This window comes from Argentina silus (assembly GCF_951799395.1).
Source record: "Argentina silus genome assembly, chromosome: Y".
Taxonomy (NCBI): domain Eukaryota; kingdom Metazoa; phylum Chordata; class Actinopteri; order Argentiniformes; family Argentinidae; genus Argentina; species Argentina silus.
In genome coordinates this window covers 35934998-35952593 of record NC_139654.1, presented here as the reverse complement: position 1 = coordinate 35952593, position 17596 = coordinate 35934998, and the positions used below count along the sequence as shown (strand labels likewise).

Here is a 17596-nt window from a genome sequence, read left to right as displayed (position 1 = left end):
CGTGTGACCACAAACGGCCCTTGCCACTTCGCGAGTAATTTCGTGCTGGAGGTGGGTAACAGTACGAGCACCTTGTCTCCCGGTGTAAACTCTCGTAGGGTAGTCCCCCTGTCATACAGGCGTTTCTGACGCTCCTGGGCTTGCAGCAAATGCTCACGTGAGATAGCCCCTAGGGCATGGAGCTTTGTGCGCAAGTCGAGGACGTACTGGATCTCACTCTTACTGTCGCTAGACCCTTCCTCCCAATTTTCTTTAAGCAGGTCTAGGACACCCCGGGGCTTACGCCCGTAGAGTAATTCAAACGGGGAAAACCCGGTGGAAGCTTGGGGAACTTCCCGCACCGCAAACAACAGGGGATCTAGCCATTTATGCCAATTCCGACTATCCTCGTGGACAAACTTCCGGATCATTGACTTCAAGGTCCGATTGAACCGCTCACAAAGGCCGTCAGTGGCCGGGTGGTAAACACTGGTTCGAATCGCCTTGATGTTCAACAAGCCATACAGTTCTTTGAGGGTGCGTGACATAAAATTAGTGCCCTGATCGGTGAGAATCTCTTTCGGGATTCCCACGCGGGAGATGACTTGAAACAATGCTTGCGCTACACTCCTGGCAGAGATATTGCGCAGAGGTATTGCCTCGGGGTATCGGGTGGCGTAATCTATCAAGACCAACACAAATCGATAACCCTGTGTGCTCCGGTCAAATGGCCCGATAATATCCATCGCAATGCGGTCGAACGGGTTCTCGACCAATGGTAAGGGCCGCAAGGGGGCCCGTGGAATGGCCGGGGGATTTACTAACTGACATTCCCGACAGGAAGCGCACCACCTACGCACCTCTGCCCGAATCCCCGGCCAATAAAATCGAGCCATTATACGGTGCAGTGTTTTGTCATACACTAGATGGCCCGCCATGGGGTTGAAATGAGCCGCCTGGAAGACCATTTCGCCGCGGCTGCGGGGAACCAACAACTGGGTTACTTCCTCCTGACTATGTGAGTCACGACTTACTCGATATAACCTGTCGCTGATAATCGCGAAATAGGGGTGGGCGCGCACCGTGTCTGGCCGTATCAAAGTACCATCAATTGCTATCACTTGGTCAAAGGCTGATCTTAGGGTCTCGTCACGAGACTGCTCGAGGGGGAAGTCGCCTAGCAGCGGATAGTTCGGCGGGGAAGTCTCGGGGTGAGGCGCCCCCGGCTCCCCGGCAGTGTCGCGAGGCACCGCCTAGGCACAGAGCACATTACACGCCACACACCTCCCTAGCTGTCGTGCACGCATCCCGGTAGCCCTCTTTACCGCTTGAGGAAACCCCTCCCAATCCACACCTAGAATCAGGGGATGCGTGAGGCGTGGGCTAACCGCCGCCTGTACACTATGGTTTTTCCCCTCAAAATGAATTTCGATAGCGACCACCGGATATTCGTGAATGTCCCCATGCACACACCTCACCCGCACCCTCGATGCCTTCAACAATGCCCCCGGCCGAACCAGGCGCTCCTGGATCATGGACTGCATGCAGCCCGAATCCAAGAATGCCTGGTGCGTATCATGTTGTATCCTTACCGGAATACGATACGCCGCTCCTGGTCCGGGGGGAGGGCCCGGTATGTCGCCGATGCGGACGACCTGTCCCACGTCCATCGCCTGACACTCGGCCTGCACGTGGCCCGGCCGTCCACACCGCCAACACACCCCCCCTGTCGCTCGAGGTGCTCCCTGTGGGGCCGGGGTCGGTTCTGGATAGGTGCGCCCCTTCCATCTCGACCTTGGGGCGGGCGCCGGCCTCTCTCCTTCCGCTCCCTCGGTTCCTCCTGGGCGTCGGCCCCCGCGGTGGGAGGGAGAGATGGTCCTCAGCCAGTCCCACGGCGGTCTTGAGGTCCTGGGGGCGGTGGTACTGTACCTTGGGGGGACCTGGTGCCGCTCCGGTCCCCGGCGCCGGCCCGCCGACCCTGGTGAAGTCCTGGAGGAGGGCGCTGTCCGTGATCCTCGCCGCCGTTAACTCCTCCAGCGTTGCCTGCTGGGTCTGCTGCAGGGCCGTCTGCTGCTCGAGGACAAGCGCTATCCTCGACATCGCCGCTGCTAGCGCCTCCATTCCGCCTTCCCTCTGTGTCCCAGGTTGGGCGCCAAATGTGGAAGTGTCCGTGTACACAGAGGCAGACGCAGCGGTGTAGTGAGGGAAAGGTCCCGTTTATTCATATAGTCAGTAATAGTTCTATCAGAGTTCGTTGGCTTTCCAGCCTCGTTAGAGCGTCTCTCTCTCTCTCTCCGCTGTCCGCCCTCCTCGCCTCTCGCCGTTTCCAGCTTAGCTACTCAAATGGCAGAAGCACACACATCTTAAACATTCGCCGACGAGACTTAATTCGCAGCAGGTGTGCAACAAAAGTCTCGCCGACACAACCCCGGCCACGGTCCTGTAGCTCCCTCTACAGGCCGAACGCTGCATGTCCCCCCACAATGCCATAATACCCCCTCCACCATATTTCACAGATGAGGTAGTATTAGATTAGATTAGATTAGATTAGATTCAACTTTATTGTCATTGTGCAGAGTACAAGTACAGAGACAACGAAATGCAGTTAGCGTCTAACCAGAAGTGCAAAAAAGTGCAGTGTGAACAGTATATACAGGTAGTGCAGTATAGTATAAGTAGTGCAGTGTAAGCAGTATATGAATTAGCAGAAGCATTATAAGCAGAATGAATAGAATGCAGTATGAACAGTGTAAGCAGCATATGAGCTGTATAGGCAATGCAGTATAAGCAGTATATATGTATTAACAGTAACATTAGAGTAAATAGCAGAATAAATATGGAATGCCGTATGAACAGTATAAACAGGTATTTACAGATATGTGCAGTGTATTAACAGTAGTATTAAAAAAAAATATAAGGATATGTGCATTATGAACAGTATAGACAGATATGTACAGAAGAGCAGTGGTATGTAGTAAGAGCAGTGTGTACAAGTGAGGATACAGTATGCACAGTTTATAGGAATACTGTAGGGTAGAGTAGTGCAATTGTCCGGGGGGGGGGGGGGGGGGGCGGGGGGTTGCAGGGGTTGGTAGGTTGTCACCTAGGTGCAGAGTTGGAGTTCAGTAGGGTGACAGCCGCAGAGAAGAAGCTTCCTCTGAACCTGCTGGTTCGGGTGCGGAGAGACCTGTAGTGCCTCCCGCAGGGGAGTGGGGTGAACAGTCTATGGTTGGGGTGAGAAATGTCCTTGACGATGCTGCGTGCCTTATGCAAGCATCGTTTGCCCTGGACAGCCTCAATGGAGGGGAGTGAGGAACCGGTGATGCGTTGGGCAGTTTTCACCACCCTCTGCAGTGCTTTCCGGTCAGAAGCAGAGCAGTTGCCATACCATACACAGTTGGTGAGGATGCTCTCGATGGTGCAGCGGTAGAAGTTCACCAGTATGCCGGGGATTTTGGGCAGTTCACTAATTAACAGAGTTTGTGTTAATTAGTGCAAGAATGGTCATGTTAGGTTAGAGTGAAGAGAGTGAGAGAGAGAGAGAGAGAGAGAGAGAGACTGAGAACGACGGACCCTCTACTTCTGTTCTAACACCTGACTTCAAACCATAGTATTTAAATTAAGAGCTGTTTGCAAGGAGAACCAACCTCATCCTATCTATTCTATTCATATGACACCGCTACATCAACACATTCCTGAGAGGACTTATGAAACATCACAGAGATCACAGTCATTTGGCCCATCGAGGTAAGGGATCTCAAGGAAGGGGGCAGAATTGATGTCTCCCCCTTCAGCATATATTTGGATGGACTTCTCACCTGGCATATGTCTGACTGAGTAATAATAGGTTGAAAGGCTAGGGGTAGATGGCTGCTGCTCTTTGTAGTTCGCAAGTGGTTTGTGTCATTCAGTAAAACTTAATTTATATATTGTCATAGTGTCTAGTCTATCATATTATCTGTTTTATAATTACATTTAACACAGTTAAAGTAGGCCTACAATATTGAGACCTTTATTCCTATCCAATGACCCACAACATTGTTACCTCTAAGGCCACTATTGTCAAAGTGGGGTACGTGGATCGATCTAGGGGGGGTACTACGAAATAAATCGTAGTCCTGTTGTCCTGTTGAATTGCCGACTGCAGTCTCAGTACCGAAAATAAATGCATGCACCCTATCCAACAGAATAATATTATCACAATGTCTAATGTGTAAGGGATAATGTTCATAGAATATCAATTAGGCTACAAAATAACCGACAGGGGGTACATGACTGTTAAACGTTTGGGAACCACTGCTCTAAGGAAATCAATTAATCTATCTCGCGTGAGTATAGTGCGTGAGCTCTGCGCAGTGAGAACTGTGGGTAGTCGCCATTGCTGTGTTGTGTGGAGAACTACGGGAAAGCGAAACTGGTGTTTGGTTGTGAACAACTGACAAGAGGGACGCGGACTTACAAGGAAGGTCGAGTGGAAGCTGATCGACTGTCCCACTCGTGCACGCCCCTTTCCCTACACAGTAAATACTTTCATGTAAATACAGAATACACAGACGAGGCAACCATGTCCAATCTCAGCAAAGGCGGCACCAAGAAGGACACCAAGATGAGGATACGAGCGTTTCCTGTAAGTACACACCGCAGTAGGCGGTGACTCGAACGCCGAGGTTTGGGTTACTAGCTGGAGAATTAATTAGCTTGATAGCTAAGGGCTGGTCTTTCAGTAAACAGTGCGTGTGGCTATAACATGTCTTTGAAGCTTGTTCGCATTCATTCAAATGTGTTGTCAGACAATTATTGAACTAGATATCTAGCTTGCTATATTACTGTCCTCTTTATTTTGCAAACCCTATGATGTAAGCTAAACGTAGGCAGTTATCGACATAGCTAATGTTGGCCAAATATTTGGCGTTATAGCTTCGTGGCCCTCTTGACACTTGTTGTTTTTACCTCAACAATTCAGAAACTGATGGTTTTAGGACTTCTGATTGTGACCAATTTAATTTGATATGTTAGTAATAGGGCAGCTGTATGTTATCATGTTCTTTCCGCGTTTGCGTGGAAAGAAAATCTTGTTTATTGTTTTCCATGATTGTTGCTAATAAAGTGCTGTGATCCATGATGATTCAGAAATGATGTAGTGTGTGTTCTCTGAGCTCCAATAAGCTCTATTTACCTCCTTTAGGACTTCCGGTTTCGTTTTTCGTGACTTCAAAATAAAAGCGCGATTTAAGACATGAATGGAAAGTGATGGGATCGCAAAATGTTCTCTTATTTTTGGTAAAATAACGCCAAGTCACAGAGTAGAAAGTATATCATTTCGAAAAAGTCATTTCGGTCTTTCCAATTTACTTATTTGTGCTATTACATGTAATTTTACACATGCCTATTATATTTGTATAAACTGGACTGTACAGAACTATTTTGTAATAATTTCAACTCATCTCTGGTACAAGTCAACTCAGCAACACTTCTAGAATCAGGTCAGGTGAGTTTGAGTCTAAAGCGGTGTCTTGCCAAATGTTGATAGTTCAAAGTAAGTGAATCATCTATCCATCAGTCATCATAAGAAAAATTAATTTATGCTAGGACCAGGGGCTACTTACCTGGCAAGGGAGACACCATGATCAAGAAGGTGGTTCACCCAGGGCGAGGCTCAGCCATTGCACTCCGGTTGTGCTGACCCCTGCGAATTCCCCAAATGTGGGAATCTCGATTGCATAATTTCTGGTAGTGGGGGACTGCGTTCGTGTTGGGGGCAGCAGGTAGCCTAGAGGTTAGAGAGGCCGGCCAGCAATCGGCAGGTCGCTGGGTCGATCCCCACTCCAGGAGGGAGCCGGATGTGAGCTGGTAACTGGAAGGTTACCGGCATCATATCTAAGGTGCCTACCACTGCCGTTGTGCCCTTAACCCCTAACTGCTCCAGGGGTGTCGAATATGGCTGACCCTGTGCCCAGAGCCCAGAGCTCTGTTCTCCCTTGGGTGTGCACGTGTGTTGTCTCGGAGGGGGTGTGTGCTGCAGTGCGTGTGTGTTGTCCGGGGGGGGATGCACGTATCACATATTCCTACAATTGATGAGAATTGATTGCATCTTCTTCTTCTCTTCTATTGGTAGTCACAATGCTTTTTTCATTTTTTTTCTTTTAAATTTATTTACAGGAGAGAAACCTGCACAGGGGGGTAGTGGGGATGAAGAGGTCTTTAGGAGGGACAGTTAAGATGTAGCCTGAAGAGATGGGTCTTCAATCTACGGAAGATAGGTAGTGACTCTGCAGTCATGACAGCAGTGGGAAGCTCGTTACACCGGCGGGGCGCCAGGACAGTGAAAAGCCGTGACCAAGTAGCGCGGCTGCTGTGTCCACGTAGAGGAGGCGGTGCCAGGCGGCCAGCCGAGGTGGAAGAGCGGAGTGATGGGGCAGGGGTTTGGGGGCTGACCATTGCTTGCAAATATGGAGGGGCTGTTCCCTTTGCCGCCCGGTAAGCGAGCACCAGGGTCTTGAATCTGATGCGAGCTGCTACCGGGAGCCAGTGAAGGGTGAGAAGGAGGGGTGTGACATGGGAGAATTTGGGGAGATTGAACACCAGGATGAGCTGCAGAGGCCTGATGGCGGAGGCGGGGAGCCCGGCCAAGAGTGCGTTGCAGTAGTCAAGGCGAGAGATCACAAGTGTTTGGACCAAAAGTTGTGCTGCTTCTCTGGTGAGGAATGGACGTATCCTTCTGATGTTGTAGAGGAAGAATCTACAGGAGCGTGCTGTCGCTGTGATTTTCGCCACACAGGATAAGTGGTTGTCAAGGATCACCCCAAGGTTCTTTGCACTCTTTGTAGAGTTCTCTACTGTGATGGAGAAGTCTTGGAGAGGGCAGGCTTTCCCCAGGAGGAAGAGCAGCTCAGTCTTGTTAAGGTTGAGCTTGAGGTGGTGGGCTGACATCCAAGCAGAAATGTCTGCAAGACACGCAGAGACACGTGTTGCCACCTGTGAGTCAGAAGGTGGGAAAGAGAGAAGGAGTTGAGTGTTGTCTGCATAGCGTGGTAGGAGAAACCATGTGAGGAAATTACAGAGCCAAGAGATTTGGTATAGAGGGACAGAGCCCTGGGGGACCCCAGTGGTGAGGGCTCGTGGAGAGGACAGCGATCGGCCAGGTAGGATACAAACCAGGAGAGTGCAGAGCCAGAGATGCCCAGTTCTGAGAGGGTGGCGAGAAGGATCGGGTGGTATACTGTGTTGAATGCAGCAGACAGGTCCAGAAGAATAAGAACAGAGGAGAGGGAGGAAGCTCGAGCAGAGTGGAGGGCCTCCGTGACAGCAAGGAGAGCAGTCTTTGTTCAAGGGTTTTAGATAAGAAGGAGAGAAGGGATACCGGTCTGTAGTTATGGACATCAGATGCCTCAAGAGTTGGTTTCTTGAGAAGAGGCTTGACTCTGGCTGTCTTAAAGGCAGCTGGAATAGATCCTGTGGATAGAGAGGAATTGATTATGGTGGTAAGGAACAGAAGGTGGTCTTTGGAGATGGATTGAAGAAAGGGGGAAGCGGATAGGATCGAGGGGGCAGGTGGTTGTCCACTTGGATGTGACCAGTTTTAGAATATCATCAGGTGAGAGGGGGGAAAAGCTGATAAACCAGAGACCGAGTGTAGCGCAGTGGGTTTGGGAGGAGAGGTAGCAGTGTTGGCGAGAGGTAGAGAGAAAGACCGAAGACTTACAAAGTCATCCGCGGACAGGTAGGAGGAGGAGGGTTGGGAGGAGTGAGAAAATGTGGAGGACAATTTCCTTGGGTCAGAGGCAGAGGATTGAATTTTGGAATGGTAGTAAGAAGCTTTAGCAGCTGATGCAGATGAGGTGTAGTTGAGGAGGAGAGAGAGAAGGTTTTAGGTCATCAGGGAGGCCAGTTTTTCTCAATTTCTTTCTCAGCTGCCTGGAGCCCTATTCTACAAGCTTGCAGGGTTTCAGACAGCCAAGGAGCGCGTGGAGAGGATCGTGCCGGCCTTGAGATCTGTGGACAGAGAGAGTGGAAGGATGAGGAAAGAGTGGACAGGAGGATGGAGGTGGCTTCATCAGTAAGGTTGGAGGTATGGATCTGGTGAAGACAAGGTCGAGCTGATTGCCTGCCTTAGGCCTTAAGGCCGAATGCGGAGAGGAGGTCAAGTACTCTAGACGAGTGAAGCTTCTCTGACTGGATGTTAAAGTCAGCCAGTAGTAAGAGCGGTGTACCGTCCTCAGGGAAGAAGCTGAGAAGGACATCCATGTCATCTAAGAAGTGGCCAAGCTGACCTGGTGGACGATAGATAATGACAATGTGAAGTTGGACAGGGCAGGTGACAGAAACGGCATGGAATTCGAAGGTGGATATGGACAGGTGTGACACGGGAAGGACATTATGTGACCATTTAGGTGAGATAAGGACTGTGCCTCCCCCTCGACCAGAGAGTCTAGGGGAATGAGAAAAGGAGTAGGCATCAGAGAGGGCTGCCAGAGTAGCTGTTTTCCGGTGTAATCCATGTTTCTGTGAGGGGCAAGGAAGTGGAGAGGCATAAGCTGAGATCGCCTCTGCTTTCCGGACCGCTGACTGGCAGTTCCAAAGTCCTCCCGTGACGGTGAGATCGTGGTCAGTTGAGCATGGTGCTTAGATTAGATTGGAATGGTTGCAAGGGGAGGTGTAGCGTTGATGTGTCCTCCTGAGGGATGAAATAACAGGAATGGGGAGGAAGCACGTTGTGATATTTGCTGATGTAGAGAGAGAGGGTTTGTGGGTAATACAAGATGTAGGTAGCGCTCAATACACTCAGAGTAGTGAAAAAATAAACAAATAGAATGAAAATATTTAGTAGGTTGGCCTTCCTCTCAGGCCTTTCTCGATGGACTCCACAGATTGACTCCTTCGTCTTCGTGTCAGGAGGCTGTCGCTCTGTGACCGTCAGGATAGAAATGCAGATTCTGTAATTGTTGATGACTGGCAGGGTAGCAGCCCCTCCCCACCTAACGATCAGTTAGCAACCAGACAGTTTTCACCACTCAATCCCAAATGTGTTAGTCCTGGTTCAAGGTGAGCAGGAGTTAAAATACCTTGCAGAGTAGTTTCAGGCCCTCCCACTGGAGATTGACAACAATTGGCTTCAAACAGATGGCTTTCAATAGAAACTAGGTCCCAGAGCTTAAGGCAGGATAGCCACAGTAAAATACAACAGCTACTTTTAAACAAGATTCAATTAATTTACTTAGACTGGAGAATAGGCTTCACCACTCAATCCCAAATGTAAGCATTCAGTGACTTATCATGATGAACTCCACGTTGCTTAAGGTCCTACAAATTGATGTCAAACTCAGCATGAGCGATTTGAATCAAAGACTATGTGGCCCATTGCCTTCTCGGCTGAGTTTGTGAATGGGTGTCAAGCAAGGACACAACCAGGGCTAGAAAAAATGGACACATATCCACCTCACAATAATTTAAACCATGAGGCTACTATCTGCTCCTACAATTTGCCAGTTTGTCAGTACTGAATGTGACCCAGGCAAATGGTTGCAGCATTTTGACTAATGTGTTTAGTTTGCAGAGAAGACGATGATGATGATAATAATAATAATAATAATAAACTTAATTTATATAGCAAATGTCAAAACAGTGTTACAAAGTGCTTTACAAATGTGCAGATAAACAAATATGCAAATAAAAACAAAATGTCAGTAGGAAAACACAACACATTAAAAACAAGGGCAGCGTCAGTTAAAGGCTAGTCTAAAAAACAGTTTTAAGGAGAGAAAATACTGATCTTGCTAGCCTAATATCCTCAGGCAGGTCGTTCCAGAGTCTAGGGGCCCTCATGGCAAAGGCACGGTCACCCTTTGTCTTCAGTCTAAACTCCGGAATGGCCAGAAGGGCCCTGTCTGAGGATCTTAGGCTGCGCTAAGGGTCGTACCCTTAGATTAAAAGGTCAGAAATGTAGTCCGATGCCAAGCCTTAAAGTTATCAGTAAAGTCCAAAAATCAATTCTAATATTATTGTGTTTAATAATCTGGCCTAGTGATGGCATGTATTATGAGAATAAAATTGAGCCTAAAAAGATCACTTGGGCTGAGGAAGAGACACATTTTCCTTGACCAACAGAGATCTGTCTGCCTGAGAGGTAGGAGGAGAAAAGTTATGTAATTTAGGAATTAATATCTTTGTTTTTATAGGGTCTCTGATTTGCATTGGAATCAATTACACACAGATATTAATTCCAAAATTGCATGAACTATTATCCTTGCATTAAGATGGACTCAATTCATATTATTGAGTGATTTGTTGATGACATATTTGCATTTTAGATCATTTTAAGAGTGTCATAGCAAAGGGTCTGAATACTTACTGTATGTACATGAGGTATTTCTGTTTTTCAATTTTAATAAATTTACTGAAATTTCTAAACTTGTTTTCGCTTTGTCATTCTGGGGTATAGTTTGTGGATTGATGGCAAATTCTTTTAATTTAATCCATTTTAAATTGAGTCTATAACACAACAAAATGTGGAAAAAGTGAAGGGGTCTGATTACTTTCCGAAGGCACTGTATTCTACTTGGTCCTTTACACATGATCGCTGTGTTTCCTGTCCAACCACACCAACACTTCCCATTAAATGGTGTTTTTTTGTGGGGTCGGGTGGTAAGAGTGATATTATTATTATTATAATAATAATAAGAAGAAGATGGCGCCTCATACGGCTGCCATGGTGTGTTGGTGCGCACTTCTTTGTTTGTTTCTAGTCTTTAATTCCGTTAATTGTGATTCCACTAAGTTTATTTTCATGAGGGACGAGATGCTTAACATCAGGGACTCAACACCATCTAATTTATGTCCCAACTTTCTCGCCTCCGTGGATTTACTGGATATTCTGGTCAACGGTGCTCTGGCCCTTGGCCAAGCAGTGCGACGAAGGCGGCGGTGCCGCGGCAAACGCGCCGGGGCTTTAGTGCGCTTCAGGGAGAGAGGATTACGCTTGCCTCTACCGGGAATAAAAAACCCAGCGCGGCTCTGGGACTATCTGACCACGCTCTTATTCATCTGATCCCGGCATACAGGCAGAAACTAAAACTTTCTAAACCTGCTGTGCGGACATCAAAGAATTGGAGCAGCATAGAAGCAGTGGAGCAGCTGTGTGACTGCCTTGACATTTTTAGGACTGCTTCTAACAGCCTGGACGAATACAGAGTCTGTGATCAAGCTACATCAGCTTCTGTGAGGACAGATGTATTCCAACATGCACCAGGGTGAATTACAACAATGACGAGCCCTGGTTCACAGCAAGACTCAAACTGCTTCGTTTGGAGAAGGAGAGGGCTTTCAGGAGTGGTGACATTTGGGATTGAGTGAGTGGTGAAGCCTGTTCTCCACTCTAAGTTAGCTTAATCTTGTTTCTAGTCGGTGTGCTATTAGGAGTTGTTTGTTTTTTCAGTGGCTGTCCTGCCGGAAGCCTGTTCTCCAGCCTGAAGCGTTAGCCTCTGCGACAGCCTCCTGACACGAAGACACAAAGACATAGGTGGCTATCTGTGGAGTCCATCGAGGAAGGCCGCACTACTAAGTATTTTTATTCTATCTTGATAATTTCTTTATTACCCCGAGTGTATTGTGTATACTTTTCCCACTAACCCTCTCCCTCTATATCGGCAAAAAATCACAATGTGCTTTCTCCCCTTTCCTGTTATTTCCTCCATTAGGAGGACACATCGACGCTACACCTCAACTCGCAACCCTTCCAACCTAATCTACCCACCATGCTCAACTGACCATGACCTCACTGTCACGGGAGGACCTTGGAACTGCCAATCGGCGGTCCGGAAAGCAGAGGCTATCTCAGCCTATGCCTGCTTCATGTCTCTCCACTTCCTTGCTCTCACAGAGACATGGATTACACCTGATAACACAGCTACCCCGGCAGCCCTCTCTGATGCCTACTCCTTTTCTCACTCCCCTAGACTCTCTGGTTGAGGAAGAGGAACAGGACTCATCTCGCCTAAGTGGTCACATAATGTCCTTCCCCTGTCACACCTGTCCATATCATCCTTTGAATTCCGTGCTGTTTCTATCACCTCCCCTGTCAAACTTCACGTTGTTGTTATCTATCGCCCTCCAGGTCAGCTTGGACACTTCTTAGATGAGATGGATGTCCTTCTCAGCTCATTCCCTGAGGACGGCACACCGCTCACACTACTCGGAGACTTCAACATCCAGTCGGAGAAGCTTCACTCGTCTGGAACGCTTGACCTTCTATCCTCCTTCGGCCTTACCCTGACCCACTCTCCTCCCACTCATAAGGCGGGCAATCAGCTTGACCTTCACTAGATCCTCCCATACCTCAAACCTCACTGTTACCCCTCTTCCAGTTTCAGACCATCATTTTGTATCCTTCTCCCTCTCCCTCTCAAATGCTCACCCTCCCAACCAGCCTCTACCCACACTGTGTCCTCTCGTCGTGGCCTGCGCACCCTCTCACTCTCCACTCTTTCTTCCTCTGTCTTATCTGCCCTACCCTCTGTTGAATCCTTCTCACTTCTATCCACTGATGCAGCGTCCTCCACCCCCCTGTCCTCTCTTTCCTCATCCTTCGACTCTCTCTGTCCACAGATCTCAAGGCCGGCACCATCCGCTCCATGCGCTCCCTGGCTGTCTGAAACCCTGCAAGCTTGTAGAATAGGGCTCCGGGCAGCTGAGAGGAAAGAGAAAATCTGGCATTCCTGATGATCTAGACTCTTATCTCTCTCTCCTCCTCAACTACACCTCATCTGCATCAGCTGCTAAAGCCTTATACTACCATTCCAAAATTCAATCCTCTGTCTCTGACCCAAGGAAACGTTTTTCCACATTTTCCTCACTCCTCAACCCTCCTCCTCCCCCTCCTCCCTCCTCCCTGTCTGCCGATGACTTTGTCACCTACTTTGAAAAGAAGGTTGATGACATTTGCAGCTCCTTCCCTCTACCTCTCACCAACAATGCTACCTCTCCTCCCAAACCCACTGCGCAACTCCCAGTCCCTGGTTTAGCAGATGTCTCCCCCCTCTCCCCTGAGGATGTTCTAAAGCTGGTCACATCCAAGCAGGCAACCACCTGCCCCTTCGATCCTATCCCCTCCTTCTTTCTCCAATCCATCTCCAAAGACCTCCTTCCGTTCCTTACCACCTTAATCAATTCCTCTCTATCCACAGGATCTGTCCCAGCTGCCTTCAAGACAGCCAGAGTCAAGCCTCTTCTCAAGAAACTAACTCTTGACCCGTCTGCTGTCCATAACTACAGACCGTTATCCCTTCTCTCCTTCTTATCTAAAACCCTTGAACGTGCTGTCTCTAACCAATTGTCTAACTACCTCCTTCAAAACAACTTCTTTGACCCTCACCAATCCGGCTTTAAAGCTGGGCAATCAACTGAAACTGCTCTCCTCGCTGTCACGGAGGCTCTCCACTCCGCTCAAGCTTCCTCCCTCTCCTCTGTTCTCATTCTTCTGGACCTGTCTGCTGCATTTGACACAGTAAACCACCCAATCATTCTCTCCACCCTCTCAGAATTGGGCATCTCTGGCTCTGCACTCTCCTGGTTTGCATCCTACCTGGCCGATCGCTCCTACCAGGTGACGTGGAGAGGATCGCTGTCCTCTCCACGACCCCTCACCACTGGTGTCCCCCAGGGCTCTGTCCTTGGGCCTTTACTGTTCTCTCTCTATACCAAATCTCTCGGCGCTGTAATTTCTTACATTCCTACCACACTTACGCAGATGACACTCAACTTGTTCACTCCTTCCCCCCTTCTGACTCACAGGTGGCAACACGTGTCTCGGCATGTCTTGCAGACGTTTCTGCTTGGATGTCAGCCCACCACCTAAAGCTCAACCTTGACAAGACTGAGCTGCTCTTCCTCCCAGGGAAAGCCTGCCCTCTCCAAGACTTCTCCATCAGTAGAAAACTCTACTGTGACCTCCTCCCATACAGCCAAGAACCTTGGGGTGATCCTTGACAACCGCTTATCCTGTGTGGCGAACATCACAGCGACAGCACGCTCCTGTAGATTCTTACTCTAAAACATCAGAAGGATACGTCCATTCTTCACCAGAGATGCAGCACAACTTTTGGTCCAAGCACTTGTAATCTCTCGCCTTGACTACTGCAACGCACTCTTGGCCGGACTCCCCGCCTCCTCCATCAGGCCTCTGCAGCTCATCCAGAACGCTGCCGCTCGTCTGGTGTTCAATCTCCCCAAATTCTCCCATGTCACGCCCCTCCTCCGCACCCTCCACTGGCTCCCGGTAGCAGCTTGCATCAAATTCAAGATCCTGGTGCTTGCTTACCGGGCGGCAAAGGGAACAGCCTCTCCCTACTTGCAAGCAATGGTTAGCCCCCAAACCCCTGCAAGATGACTCCGCTCCTCGGCTGCCGGCCTGGCACCGCCGCCTCTACGTGGATGCAGTGGCCGCGCTACTCGGTCACGGCTTTTCACTGTCCTGGCGCCCCGCTGGTGGAATGAGCTTCCCACAATGGTCAGGACTGCAGAGTCACTTCCGATCTTCCGCCGTAGATTGAAAACCCATCTCTTCAAGCTACATCTTAACAGTCCCTCCTAAAGACCGCTTCACCCTCACTTACCCCCCTATACTAACCCTAACCCCGAGACCTCTTCTCCCCTGCTTACCCCCCTGTACAAGTTCTCTCCTGCTAATAAAATATATATACAAATAAAAAAAAATTAGCCTACTGGCATTACGACTGAAGCACTGTGCAGACCAGCTGTCTCCAGTGTTTACGGACATCTTTAACACCTCACTGGCTGAATGCATGGTACCTGCCTGCTTCAAACCATCCAAATCCACCATCATCCCAGTTCCCAAAAAGCAGAGGATCACAGGCCTTAATGACTACAGACCAGTCGCCCTGACCTCTGTGGTAATGAAGACCTTTGAGCGCCTCGTGCTCACCCACCTCAAGGCCATCACCAACCCCCTCCTTGACCCACTGCAGTTTGCCTATAGAGCCAACAGGTCTGTAGACAACGCAGTCAACATGGGACTTCACTTCATCCTACAGCACCTAGACTCCCCCGGCACCTACACCAGGATCCTGTTTGTGGACTTCAGCTCTGCATTTAACACTATCGCCCCAGCTCTCCTCCAGGACAAGCTATCCCAGCTGAGCGTGCCTGAGCCCACCTGCAGGTGGATCACTGACTTTCTGACAGACAGGAAGCAGCAGGTACGGCTGGGCAAGCTTGTCTCGGAGCCCCGGACCATCAGCACCGGAGCCCCACAAGGCTGTGTGCTCTCTCCTCTACTCTTCTCCCTCTACACCAACAGCTGCACCTCTAGCCACCCTTCTGTCAAACTCCTGAAGTTCGCGGATGACACGACCCTCATTGGATTAATCTCCAACGGTGATGAGGCCGCCCACAGGGAGGAAGTTGGCAGCCTGGCTTCCTGGTGCAGCCAGAACTACTTGGAGCTGAAGGCCCTAAAAACTGTAGAGATGGTAGTAGACTTCAGGAGAAGCCCAGCCCCAACCGCCCCCCTCATCATGTGTGACTTCCCAGTTAACATTGTGGAGTCATTCAGATTCCTGGGGACAATAATGTTGAAGGACCTCAGGTGGGTGGAGAACATCACCTCCACCAGCAGAGGATGTTCTTCCTCCGGCAGCTGAAGAAATTCAACATGCCGCAGAAAGTGACGGTTGAGTTCTACGTGGCCATCATTGAGTCCATCCTCAGCTCATCAATCACCGTCTGGTTCGCTGCCTCCACTGCCAAGGACAAAGGCAGATTGCAGCGGATCATTCGGTCAGCCGAGAAGGTCATCGGCTGCAACCTGCCATCTCTCCTGGACCTGTTCCACTCCAGGACCAGTAAGAGAGCAGGAAAGATCATCGCTGATCCTTCCCATCGTGGTCACAACCTCTTCCATAGACTCTTCTATCCGGCAAAAGGTTCCGGTCAATCAAGACTAAAACATTGCGCCACCTAAACAGTTTCTTCCCCATGGCAGTGGGGCTCACAACCAAGCCCCCTGCCTCTCTCTGACCCCCCCCCCCCCAACCTGTCACACAGACAACGCACTGACAGTGTAATTTATAATTATTTAAAATTATTCTAATTTATAGTGTACATGCCCCACAACCATTTCACAGCCTCTAGCCTCATTGCCATTTACTCACACAGCCTACAAGTTGTATTGTTCTGCTGCTCTTTTTTGTAAATTTGTTTTTGCTGTTTGTTAATACTTTGTTACTTTGTAAATTTCTTGTCAATATTTGCTATTTGTTTTTTATGTCCATGCACCAACCTCACCAAGTCATTTTCCTGTATGTGCAAATATACTTGGCCAAATAAAAGAATTCTGATTCTGATATATCCAAACACCTTCTAGGTTTTCAGCTGCTATTACCCAGCCTCACTTGGAGAACCTCCAGCTCTAACTGGCCATGGTTGAATGTGACAGGCTAAAGGGGCCAAGGGATTTATTTCAAGCTGTGAATATGGCCGATGTCGCCATGTGATGGTGAAGAATTGATAAAACACAGAAGAATAGAGAAAGGACTGGACAGGATTAGAATATAGACATACGTTTATTCACCAGTACAACTTCAGACTGTTATGGGCATGCTAAAGCGTACTCTACACACTAGTGGTCACAAGTTATCATTAGGTTATATCTGACTCCAAAATATATTTTATGATTTAATAATTGATAATGATTTGCTCATCCCTGTGTGACTCTCGATCATATTGGATCCTAGATGCCATTAAGAATACCCAATATGCCATGACCATGCTTTTAAATTCGAAGAAATCATGAGGAGTTTACACATTGTTCAATACCTGATGTGATGACTCGAGTCTACGTGTTGCTAACTATGCTTGTGAACATTCGACATTAATGGTGAACTCTGCGATAACCTGGTCATGATTGTGTCATGCTCTTTTAACAGAACCTTTATCTAGCGCACAACATCACATTAATGCACATAGGAAGAATGAGAATAGAGTCAACAAATTAACCAATCAACAAATTAACCAATTTAACATGATGGCATCCAAAGAGGTGCTTTCTCTTCTTGATGTTACATGCAACTGTCAGATATTGCATCATAGAATAGTAACAGTTAAGTGTAAAATAAGCAAATGGAGACTTTGGGGTCTCAGACTCCTGTAGACTTGTCTCAGTGATTGCTGTCCAAAAGAAGTGACTGACATTATACCTGAATGAAAATGTTAATCAAACTGCCTTTGCTCAAATTCTCTTGAGAAGAAAAGGGAGGAAGACCCCCAAACGTTTGCCCATGCTCTCACTCTTCCTTCCCTTGTCTGCTGCAGATGACGATGGATGAGAAGTATGTCAACAACATCTGGGACCTCTTGAAGAACGCCATTCAGGAGATACAGAGGAAGAACAACAGTGGGCTGAGCTTTGAGGAGCTCTACCGGAACGCCTACACCATGGTTCTGCACAAGCACGGAGAGAAGCTCTATACAGGGCTGCGGGAGGTCGTCACTGAGCATCTCATCAACAAAGTAAGGCCAACGCAGGATGGCACAGCACAAAGTTGAGCCCAGCATACAACAGTTGCCTATTAGATTGTCCCCTGTGCCTTTGGTTTGTGATTGTTTA

The 17596-nt window shown here is 48.5% G+C and overlaps 1 protein-coding gene across 2 annotated transcripts in view; it reads left to right on the top strand.

Annotated features, from left to right (window-relative positions):
- Nucleotides 1-4350: 4350 nt before the first annotated feature.
- LOC310824260 (cullin-3-like) overlaps nucleotides 4351-17596 on the top strand; it is a 39478-nt gene continuing 26232 nt past the window's right edge. For both annotated transcript variants that reach the window (XM_083697102.1, XM_083697101.1), the window contains exons 1-2: nucleotides 4351-4606; nucleotides 17302-17499. In XM_083697102.1, the coding sequence (XP_083553228.1) occupies nucleotides 4544-4606; nucleotides 17302-17499 (261 nt within the window). In that variant the 5' untranslated portion in view covers nucleotides 4351-4543. The remainder of the gene's footprint in view (nucleotides 4607-17301; nucleotides 17500-17596) is intronic.